At 36.2% G+C, this 27,262-nt stretch overlaps 1 protein-coding gene across 1 annotated transcript in view; it reads left to right on the forward strand.

Annotated features, from left to right (window-relative positions):
* Positions 1–16,944: 16,944 nt before the first annotated feature.
* Positions 16,945–27,262, forward strand: part of LOC109081174 (extracellular serine/threonine protein kinase FAM20C-like) — a 42,819-nt gene continuing 32,501 nt past the window's right edge. The window contains exons 1-3 of the mRNA XM_042735308.1: positions 16,945–18,249; positions 18,661–18,836; positions 19,990–20,068. Coding sequence (XP_042591242.1) covers positions 17,732–18,249; positions 18,661–18,836; positions 19,990–20,068 — 773 coding nt within the window. The 5' untranslated portion in view covers positions 16,945–17,731. The remainder of the gene's footprint in view (positions 18,250–18,660; positions 18,837–19,989; positions 20,069–27,262) is intronic.

The following is a 27,262-nucleotide window of genomic DNA, read 5'->3' on the forward strand; positions in this document are numbered from 1 at the left end:
TTTATTTGTTATATGTTGTATTCTTTATTAAAAACACAAGCCCTAGAGGATGTCATCAGGCTTGTTTGAGGTAAGTACAATGTGCACAGAACTGATCATGGGTGATATACGCAAGATGCATGCTGGTTAGATATTTGTGATCTGACTTACTCTGATGTAATGCCAAGAAACTCTTACGTAAATCAGATGCTGATTAGTTTAAACCAGGTTTTACCAAATGGGTTCATGAACCCCTGGGTTTGTGAGTTGATGAACAGCTAATAATTGATTAAATCATAAAATCATAAATAATATTAAATAAATAAATAAATAAATAATTGTAAAAAAAGAAAATCTTTATTTTATGTTTACCTACATGTCATGTGACCATTAACCAACTTCAGATAATATGAACATGCGAACATGTTGTTAAAGTATTGAAATATTAAATTCAGATCTCAGCTTTGAGTAAACAATTTAGATCAACAAGCTGACAGAACATTTTGGGATTGCCTGCTTTATACAACCATGATGTTTTGTTCTCTTTTACAGTGTTTGATTTTTAACTCTGATATCATGTAATTATATATGTGTAAATTATTTGTGAATATTATTTGTGAACACAAATAATCTGTGTTTTGCTGTCATTACTGCCGTACCTTTTCAAAATGTACTAATATTTAATATATAAGATTTCAGGTACATATTAAAAAAGCAGCACTTTTAATTAATTTTACGTTCGTTTAATTTTAAAAGCAAAAAAAGCTTTCGCAGTGACAGCTTTTGTACTTTTTTTTCTGAGCATGTGTATGGGATAGGTTATTGTTGTCATATTTAAAAAAAAAAAAAAATCGAAATCATATGTCTTTATTAAACAAAAAAAAAAAAAAATATGGAAAACACATCTTTGGGGGGAAATTAAATGAAATAACCAGGTGCCTTGTTCATCATATTTATTTTCATAAAAAAGCCACCAAATTTAAAGGACATCAAATTTATTTTATGGTATGGCTGGTAAGACTGGACTGAACTATATTGTTATCTTGGATGAAAATAATGACTTCTCATATCTTCCGTATGATTGCATTCAATAACTGTAGAGGGGGAAAACATGTTTTCCTGCATGATCACCTTTCCAATGTTTTGGACTGCTCAGATGACACTCATTCGTGTTACACATGCAGATGAAGACACATGAGTCACGATTAGCATGAAAGAAGAGTGACTTGTCACTCATGAAGTCGTGATGCACTTTAGTGGCTGTTAGAGAAAAGTGACATTTTTTTCTTGTGCTATGAAAGCAATAGATAGCAAATTACAAATATCTAGCATACTAATATCATGCAAGACTTATATTGATTGTGCCTTTGCACTGAATCCTCACGACAGTCAAGTTATAATAAAAATATTTACCTTCAAATGATTATCTCTCCGCTTGAACACACAAACATGCAATTGGATAGATCCAGCAATATATCAAAGAGGGGACTGGTGATGAAATTTCAGCTTGATGATGAATCTCTCATGGTTGTATGTCTGGGGAAATAATACAACCAAATTTAGTCTGATGAAAAAGCTTGTTACACTCCACAATCTAATGATTTAATAACAAAGGAATTATAATGTGCAAACGCAAGGTATTTTAAAGCTCAGATTCATTTCCTTTGTTTAAAATGCTGGAGGATGCACCATTAAAACAAAACCACAGCAGGTGACTAATTAATCATAAAGCTTCATTACAACCGCATGAGAAATTCCAGTGAGTGATATATTCCTCATATGAATCAAGCAAAACACATAAAAAACAAAAAAGGCTGATAATACCCCAACCAAGTGTATCAACATTTGAAGTATACTTTATAAGTGAAGGACCATGTTTCAAGTATCATTAGAAACATACGGTTCAGTCCAGTATATAGCAATTTTTAGTTTATGGAGCTGTAAGATAAATGTGTCACATCTTTTCAAGTATTGTGGGGTCTGCTCGTCAATACCAATTCAACGTGCTAAAAATGGCTGGATTAGAGAATCTTTCTCTGGTTCTTCAAAGGTATTCAAACAATTTTCAAGACCAGCAACTTTAAAGTCTATAACAATTGATTTGTTTGCCATGGGAGCAGACCCATTTAGACTCTTTGGGGCGTGAAATCTTTGTGAGGAATGGGTGTATCAATCAGAAACATGAAGAGATAGAAAGAAATAGAGTGTGGTTTGAGTTTAATATAGACATTGTTTGATGTACCGAATCCCTGCAGTATAATACAAGAAAAGAAAAACTAGAAGAAGTAGTAGACTGTCCTTCACCACGCTTATGAAATCCAGCAGAAGAGGTTTCCTCAGCAGGGCTAACTATCAGAAGCCATTCTGGCGCAGAATGCACTTTTACTACATCTGAAATAAGATTTGGAAATGTTTTCATTAAAGTATGACTTTTTATAAATAATCGTCCCGAGGACACATGCTCGCTATTGTCTAACAAGTAGAAAAAATGACACGTCAGGTTCAGCCATCCCTATGACCCGGAGCTCTGAATTCTCATCCCATCCATCATGTTAAAGACTAAATAAAGAGAATGATGAAAAGAGATAGCACACCGCAAACAACTGAAGCTGAAAATATAATTATATTTTATTGTCTTGCTATTTATAACTGCTTTCAGTTGTGAATTTAAAAAACAAAACAATATTTTGATCACGCTTTCCTGTAGGGTGTTGTTGAGGTGGCATTTACAGTATAAGAAGTTACACTGTGAATATATTTTTGCTATGTGCAGTCACTCTGCAGTCACTCTGACAGCATCACATTATCAAATTTTAACAGGTACATTTATACTAAATAAAAAAAATAAAAATAAAAAATACATAACCAAGTTGAATCAGTGAAGCATTTTTGTGAATCTGTTTATTTCCATGAACCGTCTGAACAAACCACACCTCTCATGAGAGGTCTCACAAGAAAACAGAATGGTTCCACTTTATATTATGTGGCCTTATACTATGTGCTTACATTTAAATTAATAATTTAATACAATGCACTTACTGTTTACATACATGTTTTTTAATATTAAAATAATACCTGCATGTAATTACATCTGTCATCAATTTCTGTAAATACATTTATAATTACACTGTTGACCGATCCCTTACACCTTAACTCACCCTTAAAGGTGCTGTATGTAGGATTGACACCAAGTGTTTTTGTATTGCGTCCAAATAAAAAATATTGGAGAGGATTTTTTCACCCGGCCCTCCTCCTCAGATTAGATGTGCACTCAGGTTGCCAGATTGGCGATTGACGATGAATTAAATGAAATACATGTACGCTGTGTTTTCCAGCAACTGGCAACCCAGGGTTCTGAAAAACAGTTGGATAAACTGGCAGTGGGTCGAACACCGACATTCTGGCCGGGAACGTTTCAGATAAACAAGCATGTTAAGTTAACATATTTCTTAAATATCTGCAAACATATTATGGCATTTTTAAGCTTTAGTAGAGTCAAAATCTTACATACAGCACCTTTAAACCTACCAATACTACCAAACCTGTCTCTAACCTTATCTGTATCCCACCTCAATAGCAGCAAAAGTGTTTTGCAATACAATATGAACACAATAAGTACATTGTACTTATTTATCACTATAGTACATAATAGTTAAGGCTACCTAATATAAAGTGGGACCCATTTTTGGCAAATTACTGGCAAATCCAAATTAATTAGTTTGAAAACATGCAATTAAAAAAAAAAAAAAAACATAAAGGTCCACCCCTAAATCTTCCCCTCAGTTGGGCATTGTACAGTAGATTACAATTGTACAAAACGATTGTACAAAAAGTAGATTGTACAAAAAACATACAAGGGAGATCAAATGAATTCGCCACCAATTCGTAATATATAAAAGAGTTACAAATTGCCATGAGAGTCTGTTGGAAAGAATCAATTAATTATGATTAGACTTTCCAATGAAATTGGACCTTCTAATCATATAAGAGACAGAGAGATCATTTAGAGCTCAATAAAAACATGATTTAGAGTTTTGCTAATCGTTAAATAAAGTAGCTTGTTACTGGAATAGTTGAACTGAACTACAGTACTACTGTAACCCAACTACTCTCATGTTACCAAAACATTCTGCATTGCTGTATTTCACGATATATCGCTGGAGCTATCTATTTCACAATTTACTTTTATCCTTCATAAACCTTTAATACATACAACAAACAACAATTTCCACTCATGCAAGTTAATCAACTATGAACATAAGAACAGCATGATTGAACAGCATCAGTGCTCAGTGGGTTCTCAGACAAGCCAAATCTCTGCACGCTCTGATGTGAGTGTGTGGTGGAGGTGGGGGTTGCTAAAGCGATTTGATGAATCACATGTCATCATTTTCCGTCTTGAATTTCAACCCATAAATCTTCTGATCTCTGTCGTCAGTAATTGTTGCTTCATACCAGTGTCCCAAACCTCAGCCCCTGAACTAAAAACCCAATTACTCTTGCATGAAAGCCAGAGTAATTAGCCTTGACTGATAGGTTACCATACCATTATGCTCCTAATTAGGTCCCTATCAGACCCAATAATATATAATATTGTACTTCAGACTCTACATAATCAACCCGGATGACATAACTCAGCACATAATCATCTGTCTGCGGGAGAGATAAAGCTGTTAACTGATGCTAATGTACTTTTTAAGCAGCTTTGTGTTGACAGGGATTTCCTGTACTGTAAAAAGGCAACAATTTATGGATATATTTGACGTGCAACTGACGTGCCAAAGCACCAAATACGAGGAAGAGGAAGGGTTGTGCCTATATCAAAGGCCAAAGAGGACAGTGATGCGAGCAACCAGTTCTATGCTTGCTAACAGCATTGTGTGCTTTGGGGGCACTTAGCAAAATGAGCTCAGGCTAATGTATCTCAAACGTACCCGTCTGGGACACACAAAGTCACTGTCAGACAGATAGCTTTATTAGCGCAGAATTGCAGAAAGGAGAAAATTGATTTAAATTAGGGTTAATAGAACTTGCAGAGAAATCTAAAGCAGCATCCATTAAGTGTCTTTAATTCTCCTTTCATTTTCTCTCTAATCCACCTCCTGGCCTCCAACCTCTACTCACTGACATGGAGGATAATGAGTACTGGCAGGCGTTAATTGCGCCGTCCATTTTACAAAAACCTCATCCTCCAGCCTTGACCATTAGCTCCTCTCTATGAGCGCGAGATAAGGCCTGACGGACTGCGGTTGAAGCTGACGAAATGTTGGCCATGGAGAACACAGGATTTTGTCTCTCGTGTATCCCTCAGGGTTTCTTTACATGGCAGATTTCAGGCTAATTAATATAATTACTGAGCCACTGACCATAAATTAGACACAAGACTCCCCTCTGTTACTGAAATACGCTGTGTGGAAGCTGAGGAGTTGGACCCGGGAACTGCAATGCAGGAAGATGCAGCTGATGTGATTTTCTTTTTCTTTTTTTTCCCACACGGTACAACATTCAGTGTGTTCTTAAACGTCATCACCATCTGTTTTTAAAAGGAAAAGAGTTGAGATGCAGTTTATATGCTACCGTTCAAAAGTTTGTGGTCAGAAAGTTGTCCACAAAATATTAAGCAGAACTGTTTTCAGCATTCATAATAATAATAAGAAATGTTTCTTGAGCACCAAATCAGCATATTTGTTTGATTTCCAAAGGATCATGTGACACTGAAGACTGCAGTAATGGCTGTTTAAAAAAAAAAAACTTTGCCGTCACAGGAATAAATTACATTTTAAAATATATAAATATAGAAAACAATTGTACTAACATTTCATGATATTTCTGGTTTTACTGTTTTTTTCTTACTAACCCTAATTATTAGTAGAGTATATATATATATATATATATATATATATATATATATATATATATATATATATATATATATATATATATATATATATATATATATATAATGTCAATAAACACATAAACAAGCATTTTAAAAAAAAAATATGTTATAAAAAAAAACACCTCTCTTTTGCTCTCTTAAAGTATTTCCATATTTAGGAGATTTAGCTTTATCCCTGCAGTATGTTTCAAACTAAAAGTTTTTGCCTGAATCCAGTGTGCGGTTCTCTGAGAGCAGATATGATTACTCTGGGATGTGAAGAGTGATGCGGGGGAACAATAACACAGTTCTCTCAAAGGTCTTGAGGAAGCTCCCCACCATCTGCTTCAACCATATGGCGGTACTATATCAAATGAGATTTGCTTTTGAAACACAAATGTCTATACTGTTTCTTAACTAACTTTATTTGGCTTTGCAACTCTATACTATTACCACAGACCATTCACAGTGCAAGGCCAGAGCAGCTAATCGGGAAAGTCAAGACAATTCCCAGTGGCCCGTGCATGACTTGAGCCTATTAAAAACTATTGTCTACAGTATACAATAAGTACAATATATAAAATAAAAATAAAAAAACTTGATTTTATTATTATATGAGCACTGGCCAAATTGTTATAGTTATTGTTATTGCTGTGCATGTTATGCAGGCAGTCCTTGAGTTTCTTGAAAAATTAAAAGTATTGTTTTAAAAGACATTATGTATAGAATGCATAAGAAATGGTTCTGTTTTTATTCTCTCAACTCATCGGCTTATAGCTTTCTAGTAGACCTTGATTAGCTTGTTCAGATAAGCTAAACTCTGCAGGAAAGTGGATCTTAGGGACAGAGTTATTGAGCCCTTCTCTTGAGCTACATGAAAACTGGTGGGCTGGTGAGTCCCGATAGCCCCTGCTGGTAGATACTGTAAATACACTATTAAAACTACATGTATTTTTACATGTAAATAAATATGTGAATAAATACAATTCCAACTAACAAATACATTTATCATACAAATTGCAAGTATTTCATTTTGGCTATAAGTTTTACACTTTTGGAGGGCTTGTAGAAGTGTAAAATGGGCTTACATATTTCCCTGTCTACTGCCATTTGTCATGTGATCAGTCACATGACAAATATTCCTCTAATGCAGTGCCCATAAGGAAAGATGGCAGCCTCCATAGTTCAAGAGAACCCTGTGCCAACTGGCTTCCATTGAGATGAATGACAATGCTTACAGATACGATTATATTTTCTCCAGATATTATAGATCTCCTTGGTAATATTTCACCAGGAATTCTACACAGTTTTGCACCTCAAAATGATTTAGCTTCAAGTGTGATTACAGAATGTAAGATCATCTAAAAATCTTGACTTTAAGTTGACTTTTTGATACATTTATTAGAAATTCTACTAACTATACTGTAAATAACTTTGCAACTACATGTCAACTAACTCTCATTAGAGATAAGACTGTTAGGTTAGGGTTAGTAGAACATTTTAAATGTTCTTGCAAAGTAATGTAAAGTTAGTATTATGTCTAAACTATTGCTATTACAAACTGAAGCCTATCAACAGTGATTAATGTTGGCTGAAACATTATGAAACAACATTACAGCCATGTCACAGATCTTGGAGTTTGAAAGGAGTCATTGTGAAATATGTCAGATAAGAATATTTAGCACCTATCAGCCGTGTTGGACATCCTTATCACGATGAGCTTCCCACTCAACTTTCTGTCCTCTGCTCAGTCTGTTAGATTGAAACTCAGTTGCTGATGTGGCTCCTTTTGAAGCTCATCTCAATTTGAATTTCATGTCTAAATCTTGCAGTCTTAATCAAAGCTGCGCTTTATAAGCCACATCAGTGGTTTGAGAGAGCAGGAATCAGTGGCCGGCAGTTAATGTTCAAGTCTCTTCTGATCCCCTCAAAGGTCAGTCAAAATAACACACCCCAGGCTTTCAAATCTCATAAAAGCAACCTGTTATTTAATATTAAGATGAGAATGAATGCTGACATTACTGACAGTGATTTTTAATAACCTCTCAGGATAAGTGATGGATATTTTGGTTGCAATAATTGGTTGTTCTCCTTTCTTGATCAAGAACTTGTGGATTACTTGTTTATACATTTATTGATGTTTTCATATTTATATTGTATATCTCATCTCAATCACAGGCTCTTTATGACTAAACTAAGCATAGAAATGACTTCATTAGTCATCTAGGGACCCAAAAGATGATATCAAAACAAACGAGGGACATTTCCTATTACGAGCGCATCTTCTTTGGCAGTAATCTACCCCTTTTTCCTTGGCTACTAAGAAACCAAGGCCCGCTGTGGCCTCATTGACAATAGTGTAAATGAGTTATAGATCCATTTCCTCTCTCTACACAAGATCACTGCCAGGTAATTGGGAGGCCAGATCATAAAGAAAGAAAGAAAGAAAGAAAAATCATCGGTTCTCGCAAACCGGACAGCTCTGTCCCTTCCCCCCTCGTCTCTGAGAGTAATATAGATATTATTTCAGCCTCTGCTCCATTTTCCTTTCAATGAAATTATGATGCCCTCCACCCAGTGATACAGTGTAAAGGGGAGAATAGGATGCAATATGAAAGCTTTATTGATGTAGACAAATACTGTTTGGGAGCTACTCTAGGTCAGTTGAAGAAAGGCTTTGTGACTCAAAGCAACCTGGGACCAGGAGGGGAAAGATAAATAATGTACGCAATATCTGATGGATGCACAACAGAGATATCTCCAAGGCCTGTACACATCCTTTACAATTATGTGTAACAGTATACAGCAATGTTTTTTAACAGGAATGGCAGAGTGTGTTTAAACAATGCTTTCTTCAGTTATGGGCATTTTTGGCTCTGTGCACTTGTCATGTGTAAACTCTCTTAAACTTACTAGTAAGAAATCTGTAATTTGTATTCTTTTAAGTAATAAAAATCCCCTCCAAAGTAGCGTTACCATATCATATGTGATTACGGATACATTGTATGATTCAGTGGAAATTACTTTTTTGTAAAAAAAACAACAAAAAAAGGCTTGCTTTTTCTTGCAAAGGCTAAATTCAGCTAGCATTTTATTGATTTAAATGTTTCTTTTTTTTTCATTTTATTGATTTAAATGTTTTTTTTTTCTTGTATTTTTTTGGTTTTTTTTTTTAATGTGAATGGTATCTATATTTTAAAATTGAATTTTAAGATGTTAAATTTTTCTTTGAACAGTAGCAAAGACAATTTTAATTTGAATTTCATAGAACAAAAATAAAACATTCTGTTAGATTTAATAAAAAATAAATCCTTTGGACACTATTTTAATGGACATCTTGTGTCTAATTTTAGTAGTTTATTAGTAAGTGGAAACATTTCATGATGTCATTACTCAAAACTGGCCCTAAAATGCACTCTAACCTTGAATATGTTTATTATCTTTAACAATGCATTCACATAAAATGCATTTTATAGAGGTGTGGAAAACGAAAATGTATACTGGAAGCAATTATTCTGTGTTTTCATCTTACACATATTTCTCTGAAATGAGCTGCATGGCATTTGCCTGTGAACGTGTTGAAGGACCCATGCCGCATTCTCTGAGAGCTGATCTAATATTGTAAGGGGAAAGTGAGCCTGCAGGGCCAGAACTAACAGACAGAGGTTCAGCTCCCACGTGTAATGAGAAGAGACCACTGCGTGTGTATGTGTGTGTGGGTATCTGTTACAACGCTCTAATTGGATGTTTGATATACCCTGACCCCCTGACAAAGCACACCTCTGCAGGTGAAGAGCACAGGAGGTGCTGCAGCAACATGCTAGACTAAAGTTAAAGGTCTTGTTGAACAAAGGTGGAGATGTTGGACCGTTTTTTTTTTTCCCCGGCTGCCACAAGGTAATGTTCTAATTGGATTTCTCCTGGAAAATTCCGCTCTCAGATTGCTGCTGGAGACAGCGTGACCTTTTTGCTCTTAACAATTTGCATTGTCCTTTCATTGACAAGGGAAGGGGCTTAATTCACATACACAGGCATGAGGTAAATTGCTCCTTTCCTTTGTTCCATGTGCTCTACGGAAGCTGGAGAATATTAGGTTTCATTAGATGTATGAGTTGAAATAAAGAATGGAGGGCTTTGTGTTTTGTTTTTCATGTTTGCTGCTTAGGCAGACTACTGCTGTTGTACAAACAGAGTGAGTTTTCACAAAAAGGCAATACTTTTCATAAACGAAATAAGATTGTTTTTTTAGTAAAATAATACTAATATCACTGTTGCTTAAGGGATGATACATGGGGCAACTTTTTAGAGCAATGTTGCTTGGGAACTTTCTCATCTAAATAGTTTAGATCGGTATTGGCCCTTTGTCTCACCTGGTTGCCCGTGGATGGCAACATTGCCCAGCAACATTTGTGTTCCGTAGATGAACGAAGGTCTTACGGGCTTGGAAAGACATGAGGATGAGTAATTAATGACAGAATTTTCATTTTTGGGTGAACTATCCCTTTAAGTGTTACACAAAGAACATGCGCATCAATTTGAGTCTTTTGTTGTATTTAAAGAACATCTGCTCAACTAAATAAACAGATGAATTACGCTCTGTGTTATTGAGTGTTCAGAAAAATCAATGCTGAAAGGAAATAATTATGCCAGCTATATATAATGTTCTGACAAATCCTGATAAAAAATCCTGAAAAGTTATCAAGCTTCGTTCAAGAGAATACTGTCAATTTTAAAGGAATAGTTTACATGTATGACTTGCCTTCTTCTGTGGAATACAAAAGCTACACATTTTTAGGATGGTGCTAGTCATTTTTATTTATATTTTATATTTATATATTGTTAGATTTCTTTCTTAGATATTTATGTAATATTATATAACTTAAGAACTAATACAAATGCCTTTTCAAATCCTTATCTCAGCAGCGGCAAAGCAAAAGAACATAACACGACATTGGATTTCTCGTGACACTTGATAAGGCAACGTGAGGACACAGAATCACAATCGCTCTTCAATAAAGCTTTTGTTCTGTTGGGGACTAGCAATGCTCCTGTTTATCCTCAGGGAAAATCCCTCACACTCCAGCAAAGAGGTCAATCTACGTTACACTGAAGGAAAGGTCAGCCTTCACGAAATCTAGCTCTGTCCCCTAATAGTCATGACAGGACCTGACCATTAAAGTAAAGCATATACGTAACAAGCACACATTTACGCACTACTTTCATTGTGCTTTCAACATTCTCAGATTTTTAGGCCCTTCACACACTCTCTTTATGAGACTGATAACAGATACGGCACTCACATTTAGACTTCCAGCCCACTCTCAGACCTCACAGTGCCAGAATTAGCATTTTGTCTTCAGACTTCTACAAGAAACTATTTTTAAGCTGGTAATTGGCAAACGCACAAAACCACTTAAATACGTGTGAGACTATTAGGATCCCGTTTAGAACCTCAAAACATCTAGCTTCTCTCAAGCAAAACATTTCACACCCATTTAAACAATGCTAATAACAGACTCGCTGTATATAGAGAGCTAAATAAATACACAGCTCTCATTTAGCAGAATCTGTTTTATGAAATGATTAAGTATGTGCTGTGAAATATGTTAAAAATAATGCTAAAGCAAGGAAAAAGGTAATGAAGATCTGCAGAGCACAGCCGTTTTAGCGTACGGCAGCTGCACGCTGAGGGTGAGAGTATTTCACTGGTTTTCTGTTGCTGTGTCTGCCACACGGTGCTGTACTTCATGTAGTGATGTACTAAATAACTGAACTATGAATTAAGTCGCCATGACCTGACAGCTTCCTTGGCCTAGCTCAGGCAGAACAGCTCTGCCAATGCTCTGTAACCTCATGTTTATGCAGGTGTTTGAATCTTGCCTCCTAACAATACACCATGGTGACATTTTGCAGGGAGACAGCCCTGGTAATAAAGGTCTTAGCAAGCACTGCTACCTGCCACAGCCAAGTGTCTACTAACTTATAACTGCTAGAAGATAACCTGCCGAGTCAGCACTCACATAATTGCCATGTAGGTGAGCTGTGAGTGGTACAATTGCGGAGAGAAGGAAACAGTCAAGACAGCAGAGAGAAAGTTCGCCTTTTGGAAAGTTTGGGAAAAAACTTTGAGTTCATACAGCTAATTATAATGGCTATACATCAATACAACTGTACATTCAAAGCCTGCCTAAATATTCATGAGGGGAGTCAGACATGCAAGTCGAGGGTTTGAAATTGTTGTGATGAATATTATACACCACACATTTTTAATGAATTATTTCTCAATAGCTTTGACTTCTAGGAGTGAGGAGATGACAGAAGAATTCATATGAATAATATGGTTTGTGTTACTTTAGTACTATTTATATATGAGTACAGTATTTATTAATGTTTTGAATTAGCAATTATTTTATATAAATTCATTTTAGTTGAAGATTTAGTATTTTTGCTTTGTGCTTTTGTCATTTTTATTAGTTTTTTTCCCAAATATTTATATTTAACTTTATTTTCACTTTATTTAAAATATTTTTAATGTTTTAGTTATATATGTTCATTAATTTATCTTTCATTTTCAAAATAAAATATAATTAATTAAAAACTTTTTTATTTTGTATCTGTGTCTCACATTTTGTGATCGAGCAAATAAATGTAAAAATAGACCAAATGATCATACAAATATTCTTTGGGAAGGATAAGTTTGTTAATTGCTGGTTTGAGACATTTTGTGTTTATTCATAAATTAAATATTGAGTTTTGGTCTAATTAAGGCTATAAATTTGTATCCCCGTTACTGTAATTACTTCATTTTTTTCCCTTCAGTTTCAGGCCCTGTTTTGTACCCTATTCGCAGAAAGTGCTAGCTGTATAGACTCAAGGGAGCAACCTTCCGACCATTGGTGATTACTGACTCATCACAAGGTTAAAATAGCAGGTGGTGATGGATGAAAAGGTGAGTGGCCCACACACTGCAGCCACATTAAGACAGGAAGCTCTGCATTTTAATCATCTGCACAGGCACATCAAATAATTCCACTGAATAATACATACAGTATGAATCTTCAACAGAATGATTAGCTGAAGGTAAGGTAGATCTTACCAGTCTAAGCAGACGTGTGTGATCATGTTCGCACAAATAGGATTTGCTCATTTATGTGCTAATGACAACAACCCTCCTTCAAACTGCCATGAGATATGCAAATTAATTCTTAGATGCAACAGCAATATTCTTAATCTCGGCTGTACAGTCGGATTCATGAGTGAATAAGTCTTACATTTATTCAAATCATCCAGCTGAGTTCCTTCGCTTAGCAATGCTAGTCTATGACAACAGACCAAGAATCTTTGGCTGTCATTTGCAGCTCGAATATATATATAGTACTTGAGCAAAATAACAAACAGTGTGGCGCAGATGACTGTTATTTGGACAGGGCAAGGGGGTTGTTACTATAATCAGTGCTGACCAGCCATCCTTAGGGACACACGTTAAAACCCACACACTGGAATAAACACAAGCCTACCGAAATCATTTGAGCTAGAAAGCTTCACTGTCAAACCTCACACTCATTAAAACCATCCGCGCAGAGCTAATTATAGTGTTATATGGGGCCTGTAGTGCGCAACTTATTTCTCTGGTTTATCCACTCAAGACATAAACATTGCATGCTTCGGTTGTGTGACCTCTCACTTCTCGACGCTCGCTTAAACAAACATATAGACCAAAGAGGTGTAGTTGCAAAATGCTGCTATAAATAAAAAAGGTGAAGACAGAAGAGAAACAGAGTTGGGGGCAATGTGAGAGTGCAGGGACAGGCAGATCTTTCATAATGTTACTGCTCTGGCTTATTTTAGTCTTGTGTGTTACCACATATCTGCTGGCACCGGAGTACAATCTGTTCATGAGGACACTGTTTACCTCTGCTGCTATCATAAAAATCACTGTATTTCTAGCTATCATAAGACACTGTTTGTTTACTGTAGATGACTGGGCATATGAAAGTAAACCATATGAGCTGTATTTTTTTGTTCTTTCTAATTTAACTGGAATGCTATTCCAGTAAATCAATCTGAAATCAAAAATAATATACTTAGATTTTACTGCTTAAGCTTTTTTATGTGTATTTAAGTTGTGCTGACATGCTCGTACAGTACATCTGATGTTCCCATTTGTAGTAAAAAAAAAAAAAAAAAAAAATTTATGTACAAACAATGTTTAGAAATATAGGCTAGTTCTTGTAATTTATTTAATTTAGGCCTACTAAAAAACACAGCCTAAATTTGCAGGAATTCATAGTCTTCACATCCAAGGTGTTTAATTTACACATGTATTGAGTTTATTTCTTTAAAGACAAGTTTTAATTCACACCTCAAATCTGTTTTGGTCATTAACATAAATGAACTGCTTGTTTCTCCTTCTTGAAGGGATCCCAAAACATTCTATTTTCTATTACATTATTTATTGTTTTAATTTGTTGTTAAAAAATGAAATATTATTTAATTAAATTTTTTTCTTAACAGTGCAGCCTCTTTAGAAACAAGTTGACTTTAATTAAAGCTATTTCTACCATTAGTATGGTCAGGGCCGTCCCAAGCTGGGGCGGGGCCCAGTGCAAAGTACATAAGGAACAGGGCCCCCCTTGGTCCGTTTGCGATCGTGTTCCAGGGGATGGGTGGGATTCCCCTCAAGTGAGGGGCCTGGTGCAACCACAGGACGGCTCTGAATATTGTATCAGAATTTTTAATAAAAACTGACTTTTTATTTGAATTCTACATCATTTGAATCATTATATAATGTATGTTTTTCTCATTTTTATTTACTTTTGTGAATTTTCAGTGTGTTTTTACCTGATGCATTTTCTGCATCAGTTCAGTCCTAGCTACCTGTGCTTCATGGATTCAATCCTCTAAAAAAAGACAAAATGTGGCAGTGTACATAAATTATACCATAAATTATACAGAGACAATTCTATGTGTATCTTCAACAAAAAGCAGATGTGGTAGCATTACTTAAAAAGTACTGTGATCCATCTCATAATTCATTATCAAGTTGTGCTTTTATACATTTAAGTATGCCTTTTGGATGTATGTAATACAGTAAGCCTCGTAATATGAATAATAAATGAATGCTGTAGAAACAATTATGCTTTTGGAGAGTTTTGTGAGGACATGTGGAAAAGTAAGCACTTTCCTTACACTGAAATGTGTCTTATTTAATGCTAATGTAAAGATGAAATCAATCCTATTACACCTCCTCACTGCTCTCTTCTGATCACATAGGTGTCATTTAAAGCATATTGACTACTCTAAATTAATTTCAACTTCCATCAAACCCACGCTCTCACTCTCTATTGCCATCCCAACAAATTGTAGCATAAATCTCGGACTTAATAATGAATAGACATTTCAGCCAATGCTTTCATGCCCTAGCCCTATCTGTATCTCTATCTTCAGCATAATCCCCTATCTCTGTCCACAGAACTGTATCTAATGGTCCACCCTGATACCTTGCAGAGACAAACAGGAGTGGTCATAAATCTATTCAGGCTTATTTACAGCCTCTGCTGTAGTCAGCGCTTTGAAAGGAACAAATCCTCCGAGTTGCCTTTGCCATCTGTAGAGCTCTCTAGCCAGTCTCCTCGATAGTGAGAGATGTGACATAGTTGGACACAGTGTTGACACTAGTTGTGCATTCTGGTTTAAATGGCTTGTATTGTGGTCATTTTTGACACCCTTGCTTTAGATATGACAAAGGCGAATGACACAGAGTTGCTGTTACAGGGAGAGTTATATCTATGTTAGGCCAGATCCCACAGGCTGTTATTAAACTGTTGTTTTTGCCAGAATGACAAAAGTTAGAGCTTATGTTCGTATCATAGAAAATGAAGTGATGTGACCGGAGGAAAGAACAGAAGCTCTCTCACAGCGAAATCGAAACTTGTTTGAAATCAGTGATCATTAATTAGCTCTTTCCTCAGGCGAGCATCCAACCAACAGACAATGCTCTGTTTTTGGAGTATTGTCACCAAATACGCTGGGAATTTTAGGAACATCAGCCTTTCATTGCTGTCTTTGACAGTTCTCTTGTCTGAAATGTGACATTTGACCTATAATAAATTATAATTATGTAATTAATGCTGTCTACATTTCATTTTAATAGTAATTAAATTCATAAAATAAATATTTCATTATAATTAATTTAGTTAATTATTTTAATACACTGCCTCTTCAAAATAAAAATTGCATTAAATGCTTTGTTATTACAGCACAAGTACCAGATATATCTTTTAGGGCCCCTGAATATCATTTTTGACAATGGGTTGGCCTTGGAGTCAAAAGTTTTGAATAACACTGATTTACAGATAGAGGTCAAATTAGTTAATGACAGATCATCTTTTTATAACTCACAGGGATGTCTTGCAGTGATAGAACCATGTCACCCATCAAAAAAAAAAAAAAAAAAAAATCACCAGGACACAAAAACACAGTAAAAGTATCATAACTGTAGCTTACACGACTTATGCAATATATTCCAAGTGTTCTAAAGTTACGCAGTCGCTTTGGACTAAAAAAAAAAATTCTTGACACCAATAAATCATGGTGATTCATTTCACAAAGCCCCTGTCTAAATGATTTGCTCACAAATTAGTCATCCTTCTCTTTTGTGTTTCACAGCAGTGGTTTGGATTGACAGAAGAGTGAACAATGATAAGACAATTTTCAGTGGTTTGGATTGACAGAAGAGTGAACAATTTTTTGGGTGTTTTATTTTTTAGGTTAGTGATCTTTTTTAAGCTGTTTAGATCTTTTACTTCAAGTTAGTACAACATACATAAAGATGATCCCGTTGACACATTTTTAAGCATGGGCTATAATTTTACCTCATCTTATATTACAGTTTGACTCTTTGTCAACTGCTCCATGACATGTGACATGGAGAAAGAGTCCAGACATTTTCCACCAAAATAGGTGGTAGGGAGCGATTAGGGCGTTCGTGTTAAGTACATCTTAAAAAGTCATTTCAGACAATAATGGGTAGCAGTGTGTGTTCAGACGCCCTCTTCTTGCACAATTTGACGCTACAGGAAGAAGCGAGCCTGGGCTGTCTGTCCTGCTGTTTTCAAGCTCAGCCAATCCTCTATGTGCGAGGGGCTTCAGCATCATGATATTTAACACACCCACCCTGAACATCCGACAGAGGTATTTCCTCAGGCGCCTGTCAACGGGCAAGCATCACGTTCACATGAGCTGGATGTTCAGCAAGAAACGCTAAAACTTTCTCCAAAGATCACATTTGATGACGGAAGGAGGTGCGATGCCACACTTTCTCGAAACCTGCCAGGGCTGCCATGCGTCTCATCGCTTTCAACGACTGAACAGCCTCGGTTTGTACCGGATAAGAAGAGCGAATGAACTTGTGCAGCTGTGAAAGCGATCTCGTGCGTTATATGAATAGAGACAGATGTTTTCTCCGTACATTGAGATGGACCGCTGCATCGCGAACACGCACTTTTGTGGATCATTTATCTGACGAGGCTTGACTTTATTATATCTCGCAAATATCTGCAGCTATTAAATGTTAGAACAGACTACGAGTGATTGTGTCAGAGATTGTTCTCGCGACTGACTGCACGGGAGGAATTTAATCGCGAGCGCACGTAAATAACTGGATTATTGTTTCGCATGGATGTGGATGAGCGCTTTGCTACATAAATCCTCCTTTCTGCCCTGAAACTGGCAAATGAAAACGAAAACGTTCCATGTGTTCTTCTCATAAAATTGGGAGCCCGTGTTTTATGTACTGTTGGCGATGTAGTGCGCTTGCTCACTTTTATCCCTGCAATTCCAAACAAGTCTTTTCTCGAACAGGAGACCCTGAAGATGATCCTCTTCAGAAAATTCCGCGTCTTGATTCTGATGGTGTTTCTTATAGCCTGCTCGATGCACATTATGATAGACTTGTTACCGAAGCTGGAGAGACGGAGCAGTAGCGCGTGCTCGTGCTCACACACACCCAGCGAAGAGCCGCAGAACTGGGCTAAGCATCGAGCCAAGCCGGGATCAGAGTCCGGCTGGCCTAATAAACACACGCTCAGAATACTCCAAGACTTCAGCAACGAGCCGAACTCAAACCTGTCCTCTCACTCGCTGGAAAAGATCACCGTTGGGGAGAGATCCGAGGCTTTGAAAAGGTTTGAGCAGTTGACAGGTGACGAGAAGAGGCACACGGCACGGGACTCTGCCTTGAAGAACGCAGCTGTCAAGGGTTCGAGGCTCTCTGCGCTATTTGAGCATCCTTTATACACCAGGCCGTTGCCTCCTTTAACTGACGAAGACACTTTATTCAATGTCAACACTGATATAAGATTTGACCCTAAAGCTGCAGAGAACCCAGAGTGGTAGGTTGTCAATATCAGTTTTTTTTTCTTTTTCTCACACATTAATTACCTACAAGACTCATAAATGACTACATATGATAATTGTTTTATTTTCTTCACATTTTACATCATGTTTTTCCCAAGTTATATTGATTTCCTAATGATGACGATGATCATGATAATAATAATAACTATAACAATAACTTAAAACAAAGGTTTAAGTTTAATAATATTAATTATATTATTTGTTATTATTATTAGGCTAATAGTAAAAACTAATTATTATTTTATTATTATTATCTTGCATTTGTTCTTGAGAATGTAAATAACAACACCTCATGGGGTTCAGAACTTCATATGAGTCATCCCTGGAATAGCTTATGAAAAATTGCACAACATTCATTGCATTTGGGACATGTTGTCTTTCCGTAGGAATGGGGAAGGTAAAGATGGGGATTATGCTCCTACGGGCGAGTTGTCCTCAGACTCCTATCCAAATTGGCTCCGCTTCCACATTGGGATCAACCGGTATGAGCTTTACTCCAGGCACAACCCGGTCATAGATGCAATGCTGAAGGATCTGGTGTCGCAGAGAATTACCAGTGTTGGTAAGACCATATTTAAGATTACACACTAGAGTTAAATGTTAAATGGGAAGGTGATTTTGGGATTGCATGCAGTAGGATGCCTGATTTGAGTGCTTCCTAACAGATTTAAATAGATCCGTTGAATGAAGTTTCTCCAAGATAATGGCTTGAGTCTTCCTGCACTCTGGCTGCAGATGCATCAATAAAATTGGACTGAGATTCACTGGTAGTGGATTCCAGCAGGGTAAATGAATGAGAAGAGCGTGCAATTTAGACTTAATCAAACGCCATGCTGTGGAAAAGTATCTCCTGCCAAGCATGCATATTGTCAAGTAGACTTGTGCTTGATGGGCTGCATTTATGTGAAGCCCCTAGGTCAATATCTCAACTTATTACATGGCTTATTACTCTCCTGAATACTTGATTCTGATTGGACGATCGCTGTATTTTGTGGTCAGAATATTTTTGTATAATGACCACTGAACTGTATATTTGACCAGTGTCCCTGGCCACCAGTGTCTCTCTCACATCAACCCTGAGCTCTCTGTCTTCTAAGATAATAAAGTAATTTCTCAAGTCAATATTTAATGTCCTTTTATTTACTTGTTTACTACTAAGCGAGATAATGCACAAAAACCCAGTCATTATCACAAAATAATTCAGCATGATCCAAGACCCCTCCAAGACGTCTGGGTCTGGGTTTATTTTGATTTATACTGACCAGTTGACTGTACATTTATTCCTTATTAATATACTGTTTAGGGTTTCTAAGGACTCTAGAAGAAAGTTGCATGTTAATCTGTGGTGATAGCAATCTTTAAAAAAACTGGTATGGCTCAGCAAGCCTCTTAAGTGACTCGAGGCGGTGTCTCCTTGTTTTCCTTCATCTGTTTGTGATTGCCTGCAAATTCATTGCAACACACATTTAAAAAAAAAAAAAAGGTCTTATCATCTTTCCTACAAGGACAGTATTTATGTCCAAAATACACTTCTTGTCTTTAGTTTTTTAACTGTTTATAATCAAATCCAATCCAATGGCAAGTAAAATAATTTTCGAATTGAATTTTCACGTTGTTATTGCTACTTGCATAATGAGTCTTATCTTAAATGGTTCATTGTAAAAAGGCTCAAGTTATTTTCCTGATAAATTCAGCGTAACTCTTTTTCTCTGTAGCAATGAAATCTGGAGGCACGCAGCTGAAGCTCATCATGACATTCCAGAACTATGGCCAGGCGCTCTTCAAGCCCATGAAGTAAGTGAAACAGTAATAGGAAAATGTTGATGCAATTGTTCATTTCCCTATGGTTAAAACTTTATGAATGTGTAAACATCTAGAATCTTGGTATCAGTGATTTTTATGTCTTCATTGGTTGCTGCTTCTATCTTCCATGTTTAGAATTCGTCTGATTGTCTTATGTGATTTTTTTCTGTTCTATATAGTTGTCTATACCCTGTTATTAAATCTTCTGACGGACACCATTGTGTGGTGCTTTTAGCTCAGCTGCTCAATTCTATTTGGGTACATCTGTTATTATAATCGTGTGATAATATGCTCGGATCAGAGCTATTGAAAAAGGATTTATAGTCGTCGGCGTAGTGATCCACAATGCACGGATCATATCCCATTTGAAATGTAGGTTACAAAGGGAGGGAGGATGTTTTTATGGATTTGACAACCCCTCAGCGCAAATAATAGTTGCCTCCTTGTAATTTTCCAGATCTATAAATGGCAACAAGTAAATCTTTGGTGTCATTGTCAGATTCAGAGCAGCAGCCCCTCCATCTGCATGCGCCTTAACTATCGGTTTCACAGACACTGCTTATGCTTTCTCTGGCAGATTAGTATTTAATGTCTTAGTGGTCTCATTGCTATCATTGAGATTCACTCTGTTTCCTCAATGGTTTTTCATAGCACCGGTTAAAGAGTAATGTATACAGGATGTGGGCCTTGGTGACTGAATCATTACTAATGTGCTGGTCGACCATACGTCCTGCCAACTGAGTGCCTTTATTGGCCATGAAGCTGGTGTTCAGACTGCAGACATCCTGTATTCATAAAGACATGGTTTAGCATTGACAGACTGTATAATGAGATGCTTTTCCATGTGTGAGCATGAAATCGAAGAGTTGATCAATACTTGTGAATTTTATATAGATTAACGTACAGTATGTATTCTGATAATGTTTTCAGAATAAAGGAAGCCAGTGTATGAGGTGCATGAACGTGTCCCAGAGATTCAGAGATGTTCTTTGTTTGTTCTTGGGGAGTATTTAAGGAGAGATGAGAACAATGGGTCTTTGGTGACAAGAAGCTGATAAATGTTATTAGAGAGAGGAGATCTGAGCCCAGCCAGTTCCTGCTATAATTAGCACAGACCAACAAAGACACACTCATTTCTTCCAGCCACAAGCTAAACACTTCACCCCCATCTCGCTTTTGAGATCATCTTTTCTCTTGTGTTCTCCTTTTTCACTGATAGTTTGAAACCCAGGACTTTCTCGACCTTCTTTGAGGACAAGATCTCATTGTTTGCCAGCTAGCAAATTGCTAACATAATCAAAGTCACAATGAAACTTCAAACGTCTTTACTTATCTCTGCCTTTGCTTGTAATTACATTTTGTAAATATTGTTTTCACAAACTGATTTGTCTACGTGCTTTCCATGCCTTCTCTGAGGAGTCAGGCAAGGACGTGTTCTTGCGACATGTGTGGTTTAGCAAGTTTCTTTCGTTTGATTCATGCCTGCGTGCTCAAATATGCCCCACACTCAGACCGCCCTTTATTACTGTACAGCCTGAGGAAATCGCCTAATCAGCTTTAATTCTCTTAATCATATTAGCCGAGAAATAAAAGGCAATTCTATCATCATTCACTTACCTTGAAGTCGTTCCAAGCCTGTATGATTTTCTTTCATCCACTGAGCACAAAAGTAGATGTTTTCCACACAATGAAAGCAAAAGGTGACCAGGGCTGTCAAACTCCAAAAATAAGAGAAAACACCCTAAAATGGTGAAGGGGGAAGGTGAAAAACGAGAGGTCATACGGTGCTTTTTTTTTTTAATCGTTGGCTTCACAGCCCATAGTTACCATTTGCTTTTATTGTATGGAAAAGAGCAGCCTCAAAACCATGCCTAACATCTTTATTTTTTAATCTACAGAATAAAGAAAACCAGACAGGTATGGAACAACATTACATGTTTCCTTCACCTTTTCATTTGTAGCATGTGTTTTTGGCAGAGGAACAGTGGGCTCCTGAAAACTAGCTAGATTGTTAGATTATTCACTATGAACGTTAGTAGAATAGAAGCACTTTGATTGCTCTCAGGTAATTTGGTCTGGAATTCTTATGTGGTTTGTCAGCTTAAGCATCTGCTTACACAGAATTACTTAGGCTATTTAACAGAATTAATGAAACTCTGTGATGAATGGGTGCGTGAGTGGATTAGTGGGTGGACAGATCAGAGGGGATGATATGTTTTTAAGAACTTCCACAGTAGGGCTCCTCAGGGTTTAATAAAGAAAAGATACAAGAACTCAGTGTAGGAGAGGCCAGCTCTTCTAAATGCATCATTGCTCAAGCACTATTTAAAGATAAAGGAGATTTCAATAGCAAACAGACGTGTCTTAAAGGCTGCTCTCTGAGGCATGAAATGCTCCAAAATGGATCTTCCTATGTCCTGAGACATAGAGGCAAAGGGATCTGCTTGTGTTGTTTGATATCTCCTTGTAAATATCACATGATAAGTGTGCATCTAACACAGATTTTGAGCAGTGGTTCTTATCTACTTTTACTTGAGGACCCAGATTTTCCATGGAAATCCAGTGTTATTTCAAGTACCAAAATTGATTGTTGTAAAAACGTTAGCAGAAATATCATTAAAATCAAATATTAAAATGTATTAATATTACTGTGAGCTGCATAGGTCCAACATTATGCAAAATTGTTCTGATTTATAGGTATAATTTTTGACTGTCTCCCTGTTTTGACACAAAAATAAATTATGGTCGACATAAATGAAAAAGTGAACTATTCAACATAGTGTATAATTTTTTTTTTACTTAGTGTAGTTTTGTTCTTGGCTTTTGGGGTATATTTGGTATGTTTTGTTAGTCTTAAAGGGATACTCTACCCCAAAATGAAAATTTTGTCATTAATCACTTACCCCCATGTCGTTCCAAACCCGTAAAAGCTTAATTCGTCTTCGGAATACAATTTAAGATATTTTGTATGAAAACCGGGAGGCCTGTGACTGTCCCATAGACTGCCAAGTAAATAACAGTGTCAAGGTCCATAAAAGGTATGAAAGTCATCGTCAGAATACTCCATCTGCCATCAGACATGCAATCTGGGTTATACGAAGCGACTGGAACACTTTTTGTAAGCAAAGAAAAAAATAATGACTTTATTCAACAATTCCTTTGTCAACAGTCTCCTATGTGTCTCTCCATATCACCTTATGCTGCGTATGCTCTTCTGTATCATCCGCACCACACAGATGCGCTGTTTTCTTTCAAATCAAAACTAAATACACGTAGATATAGCACATCCTTGTGGCGAGGATGATACAGAAGAGAATACTTAGCATACTGTGATATAGTGAGACACAGAGGAGTCTATGGGACAGTCACAGGCCTCCTGGTTTTCATCCAAAAAATCTTAAATTGTGTTCCGAAGATGACCAGAGCTTTTACAGGTTTGGAACGACATGGGGGTAAGTGATTAATGACAAAATTTTCATTTTGGGGTGGAGTATCCCTTTAATATGGTTAATTATACAGTTAATTGCATTTTATTATATTTTGTTTTTTTCCCTGTTGTCCACACCCACCAGCTGAGAACTACTGAAAGAACATCTCACACGGCTGTATGACTTTGAGTTTCAGAAAGATTGAATGAAATGAATCAAATAAATGAGTGTTTGCCTGTTATCTGTCACTTATAAAACCTCCATTAGTGTTGATCCACCATGTAGCTGACTGCAGCCCCGCTTCCTCAGAAACACTGACATGCTTCATCCATAATTAGCTCCTCCCTGGTCACACTAGACGGGATTTTTGGACAAACATGCTGTCATTGATTAAACTAATCTGATGAGTCACTCCGATGCTGCTCGCTTAGCTGTCTGACAGATGAGAGATGCTAATGTAAAATTTATATTTATATTTATATTATATTTCACCACAGACAGTATAAGGAGGAAGAGATGGACCACTCATGAAAAAAATGAAATCTCACTGCTAAATGGAAGTCCCATCCCTCATTTACAAGAGCCAGATTTTTGATAGTTGTTTACTCTGGAGCGTCTGTGTGTTTTATGCTAAATGGAAGTCCCATCCCTCATTTACAAGTAAACTTTTATGTTTTATATATATATATATATATATATATATATATATATATATATATATATATATATATATACACAAGAGCCAGATTTTTGATAGTTGTTTACTCTGGAGCGTCTGTGTGTTTTTTTAACTAATTAAAGGATGGATATGAAAATAAATGGATGTGATAGGATATGAAATAAAGAAAAATATAGAAAACCATAAAAGAACAAGAATTTATTGTAAAGTAATCCATTTGCCATTTCCATATGTTGACACATTTTTCTTGTCACATCAAATTCAATTGTACATTACATGAATCACATAAATTCAAAATGAAGAAACTAAGTTGCATTGTTTACATCACTGGATATTTCTTTGTCTATCTTTTAACATTTCTTCTTGTCACCATTAAAACTGTAGAATCACACTAGAACTCACATTTGGCTTCTGTGCACAGTAAAGCCTGCCTTTTTTAGTTTTGATTTGATTGGCCATCTCAATCTTTTTGAAATTGATGAGCACTGTTAGACCACTGAAGCATACCAAAAAATTTACTTTCAAAAGGTTTTATCATCCTAACAACAGAATGGTGTTTAATGAAGTTCATATTTTATTGGAAATTAATCTTGACAAACACGTTCTGGAGACTTCATTCTTTTCTATTTCAAGACAGCTGTAGATAGAATACATGTATTATATGAAAAATAGTTATGAAGGGATGATACCGAGATGGCTGCCGACTTGTCTTAAAGGGAATTTGATTCCACATAGAAGTAAAAATGATAAAAGGCCAGTGGGTATCTGTAGTAAACAGCAGTCTAAAAGCTTTTATTTCATAATGCCTTGTGGGAATAAAGCCAAAAAGTATAAAAAAAAATGCTCCTAGCCACCTACCTGAGAAGTCTTATGTTGTGCAAATTTTGGAAACTTTTTAAAGTGTTTGCTATACAATTAACTTGGGCTGGACTGGCACTGAAAATAGCCTAAGCCCAGTGCTGGCCCATCACAACCCAAAGCAAATAATCCCACACTAAATGTATCTTTTATGCATATAATACAGTTTGTATTGATTTTGTACTGTGTGTGAAATGTTTACATTGAAAAGGCAGTGCAATCAAATTAAACAACAAATGAAAAAATCCATAAAGCTGAAGTGTGTAATTTTTTTTATGTTCGAAAACATTTTATAGATTTATATTCATAAGTAAATTATAGGCTGACTTCTGACAAATTTTAATACTTGTGTATAGTAGCTGACTGGATTAAGGGACTCAACCTGTCCATCTGAAAAGACCTGGTGCCATTAACATGTCTTTATACATTTTGCTTATGCCGTTTAGTAGCCACAGGATCTTGCTGAAAGCATCTTAGTTATTCATGTGGTTTATACTGATAGATTCACAGTCATAGAAGCATGTGCTGCAGGGGTGTCTGTCATTATTTATTACTGTCTGAATGCTCTGAGGTTTTGTGTATCCACAAGGTTAATGATATCTACCCTCACAGTAAAGTTTCCACAGATCTGTTCCTATCCAAGATATGACTCTCATCACAAAGTCTTCCAGAGTACAGAGAAGAGCTTACTTTCATTTATAATGCTTCTGCTTAGTTCTAGCCCTGTCTTTGTCAAGGCCTTTGGCAAGACTCGTAAAAAATGAATCATATCAGCTTAATGCACCATGAAATTCCAAAACTGCTTGTAGCTTTAAATCATTTATTTTGTTAGTTTTTAGTTGTGTTTATGGTGTTAATTTACTAGAGAGAGGTAATCGATTTGACCAGTACTGATATTTTATGATATTTTTCTACTGAATTGATAAGTGATTCTTCAATATTGAGACCACAGATAAATGGCATAATTTTGTGGATCTATAAAGATTTGAACAAAACAATTCCACTGTGTTTAAAAGGATGTCTTTATTTGTGAATTAACTTAATTTCATACAGCCATTTATTGTCAAGTGAGAAACATGTAACATTTTAAAATTAGCATTAAAATAAATATAATGGCTTAAATTGTTGCTGTTTTGCAGTCGAAGTGGTCACAAATGTTTTTTTTTTTCTGGAATTATGTCTAATGGCTAACATCATTGCATAGGAAACAGTATCAACACCCCCTTGCTAAGGCATGAGTGTTTTATCAACATGATCAAAAATAAAATGTTTTTTTTGGAAATGAATCATTATCGCCATCCTCATGCTAGGGTGTTTTTTTTTTATGATCATGATTAAAATGGTACAAAGACACCAACGAGCTTTTAAACCAAATGCATCAAAGCGAACATTCTTTCACTTTATTTGTCAGAAAGCGAATGCACATCTCTATACTCTATATTATACTATATGAATGCACATCTCTATACTCTATCCAGTGTAGACAAGATAGCAGCAATGATTGTAATTTCTATTTGCTTTTGACACAATGTGACACTTGCATTCAGTGTAATCAAGTGTCGGCCGTTAAAGGGTTAGTTCATCCAAAAATTAAAAGACCTTCGTTCATCTTCGGAACACAAATTAAGATATTTTTGATGGAATCTGAGAGCTCTTTGACCCTCCATAGACAGCAACGATATTACCATGATCAATGGACACAAAAATAGCAAGGACATCGGTAAAATAGTCCATGTGACATCAGGGGTTCCACTATAATTTTATGAAGCTACGAGAATACTTTTTGTGCGCAAAGAAAACAGTAATAACATAATTTATTCAGCAATTCTTCTCCCCGAGTTACCATCTTCCACCATTTTGGAGAGTACCCAGGAACGTAAGCAACATAATCATCATTGTTTACGTTCAGTAGACAGCACGCGCATGCTGAACGTAAACAACTCTGATTACGTTCTGGGGTACTCTCCAAAATGGCAGAAGACGGTAAATCGGTGAGAAGAATCATTAAATAAATTGTTATTATTGTTTTCTTCATGCACAAAAATTATTCTTTTGTTGCTTCATAAAATTACGGTTGAACCCCTGATGTCACAAAGACTATTTTAATGATGTCCTTACTACGTTTCTGAGCCTTGATCGTGTAAGGATTCTTGCTGTCAACGGGAGAGTCAGAGAGCTCTCAGGATTCATCATAAATATTTTGACTTGAGGGTGAGTAAT

Source organism: Cyprinus carpio, chromosome B12, assembly GCF_018340385.1.
Source record: "Cyprinus carpio isolate SPL01 chromosome B12, ASM1834038v1, whole genome shotgun sequence".
NCBI lineage: Eukaryota > Metazoa > Chordata > Actinopteri > Cypriniformes > Cyprinidae > Cyprinus > Cyprinus carpio.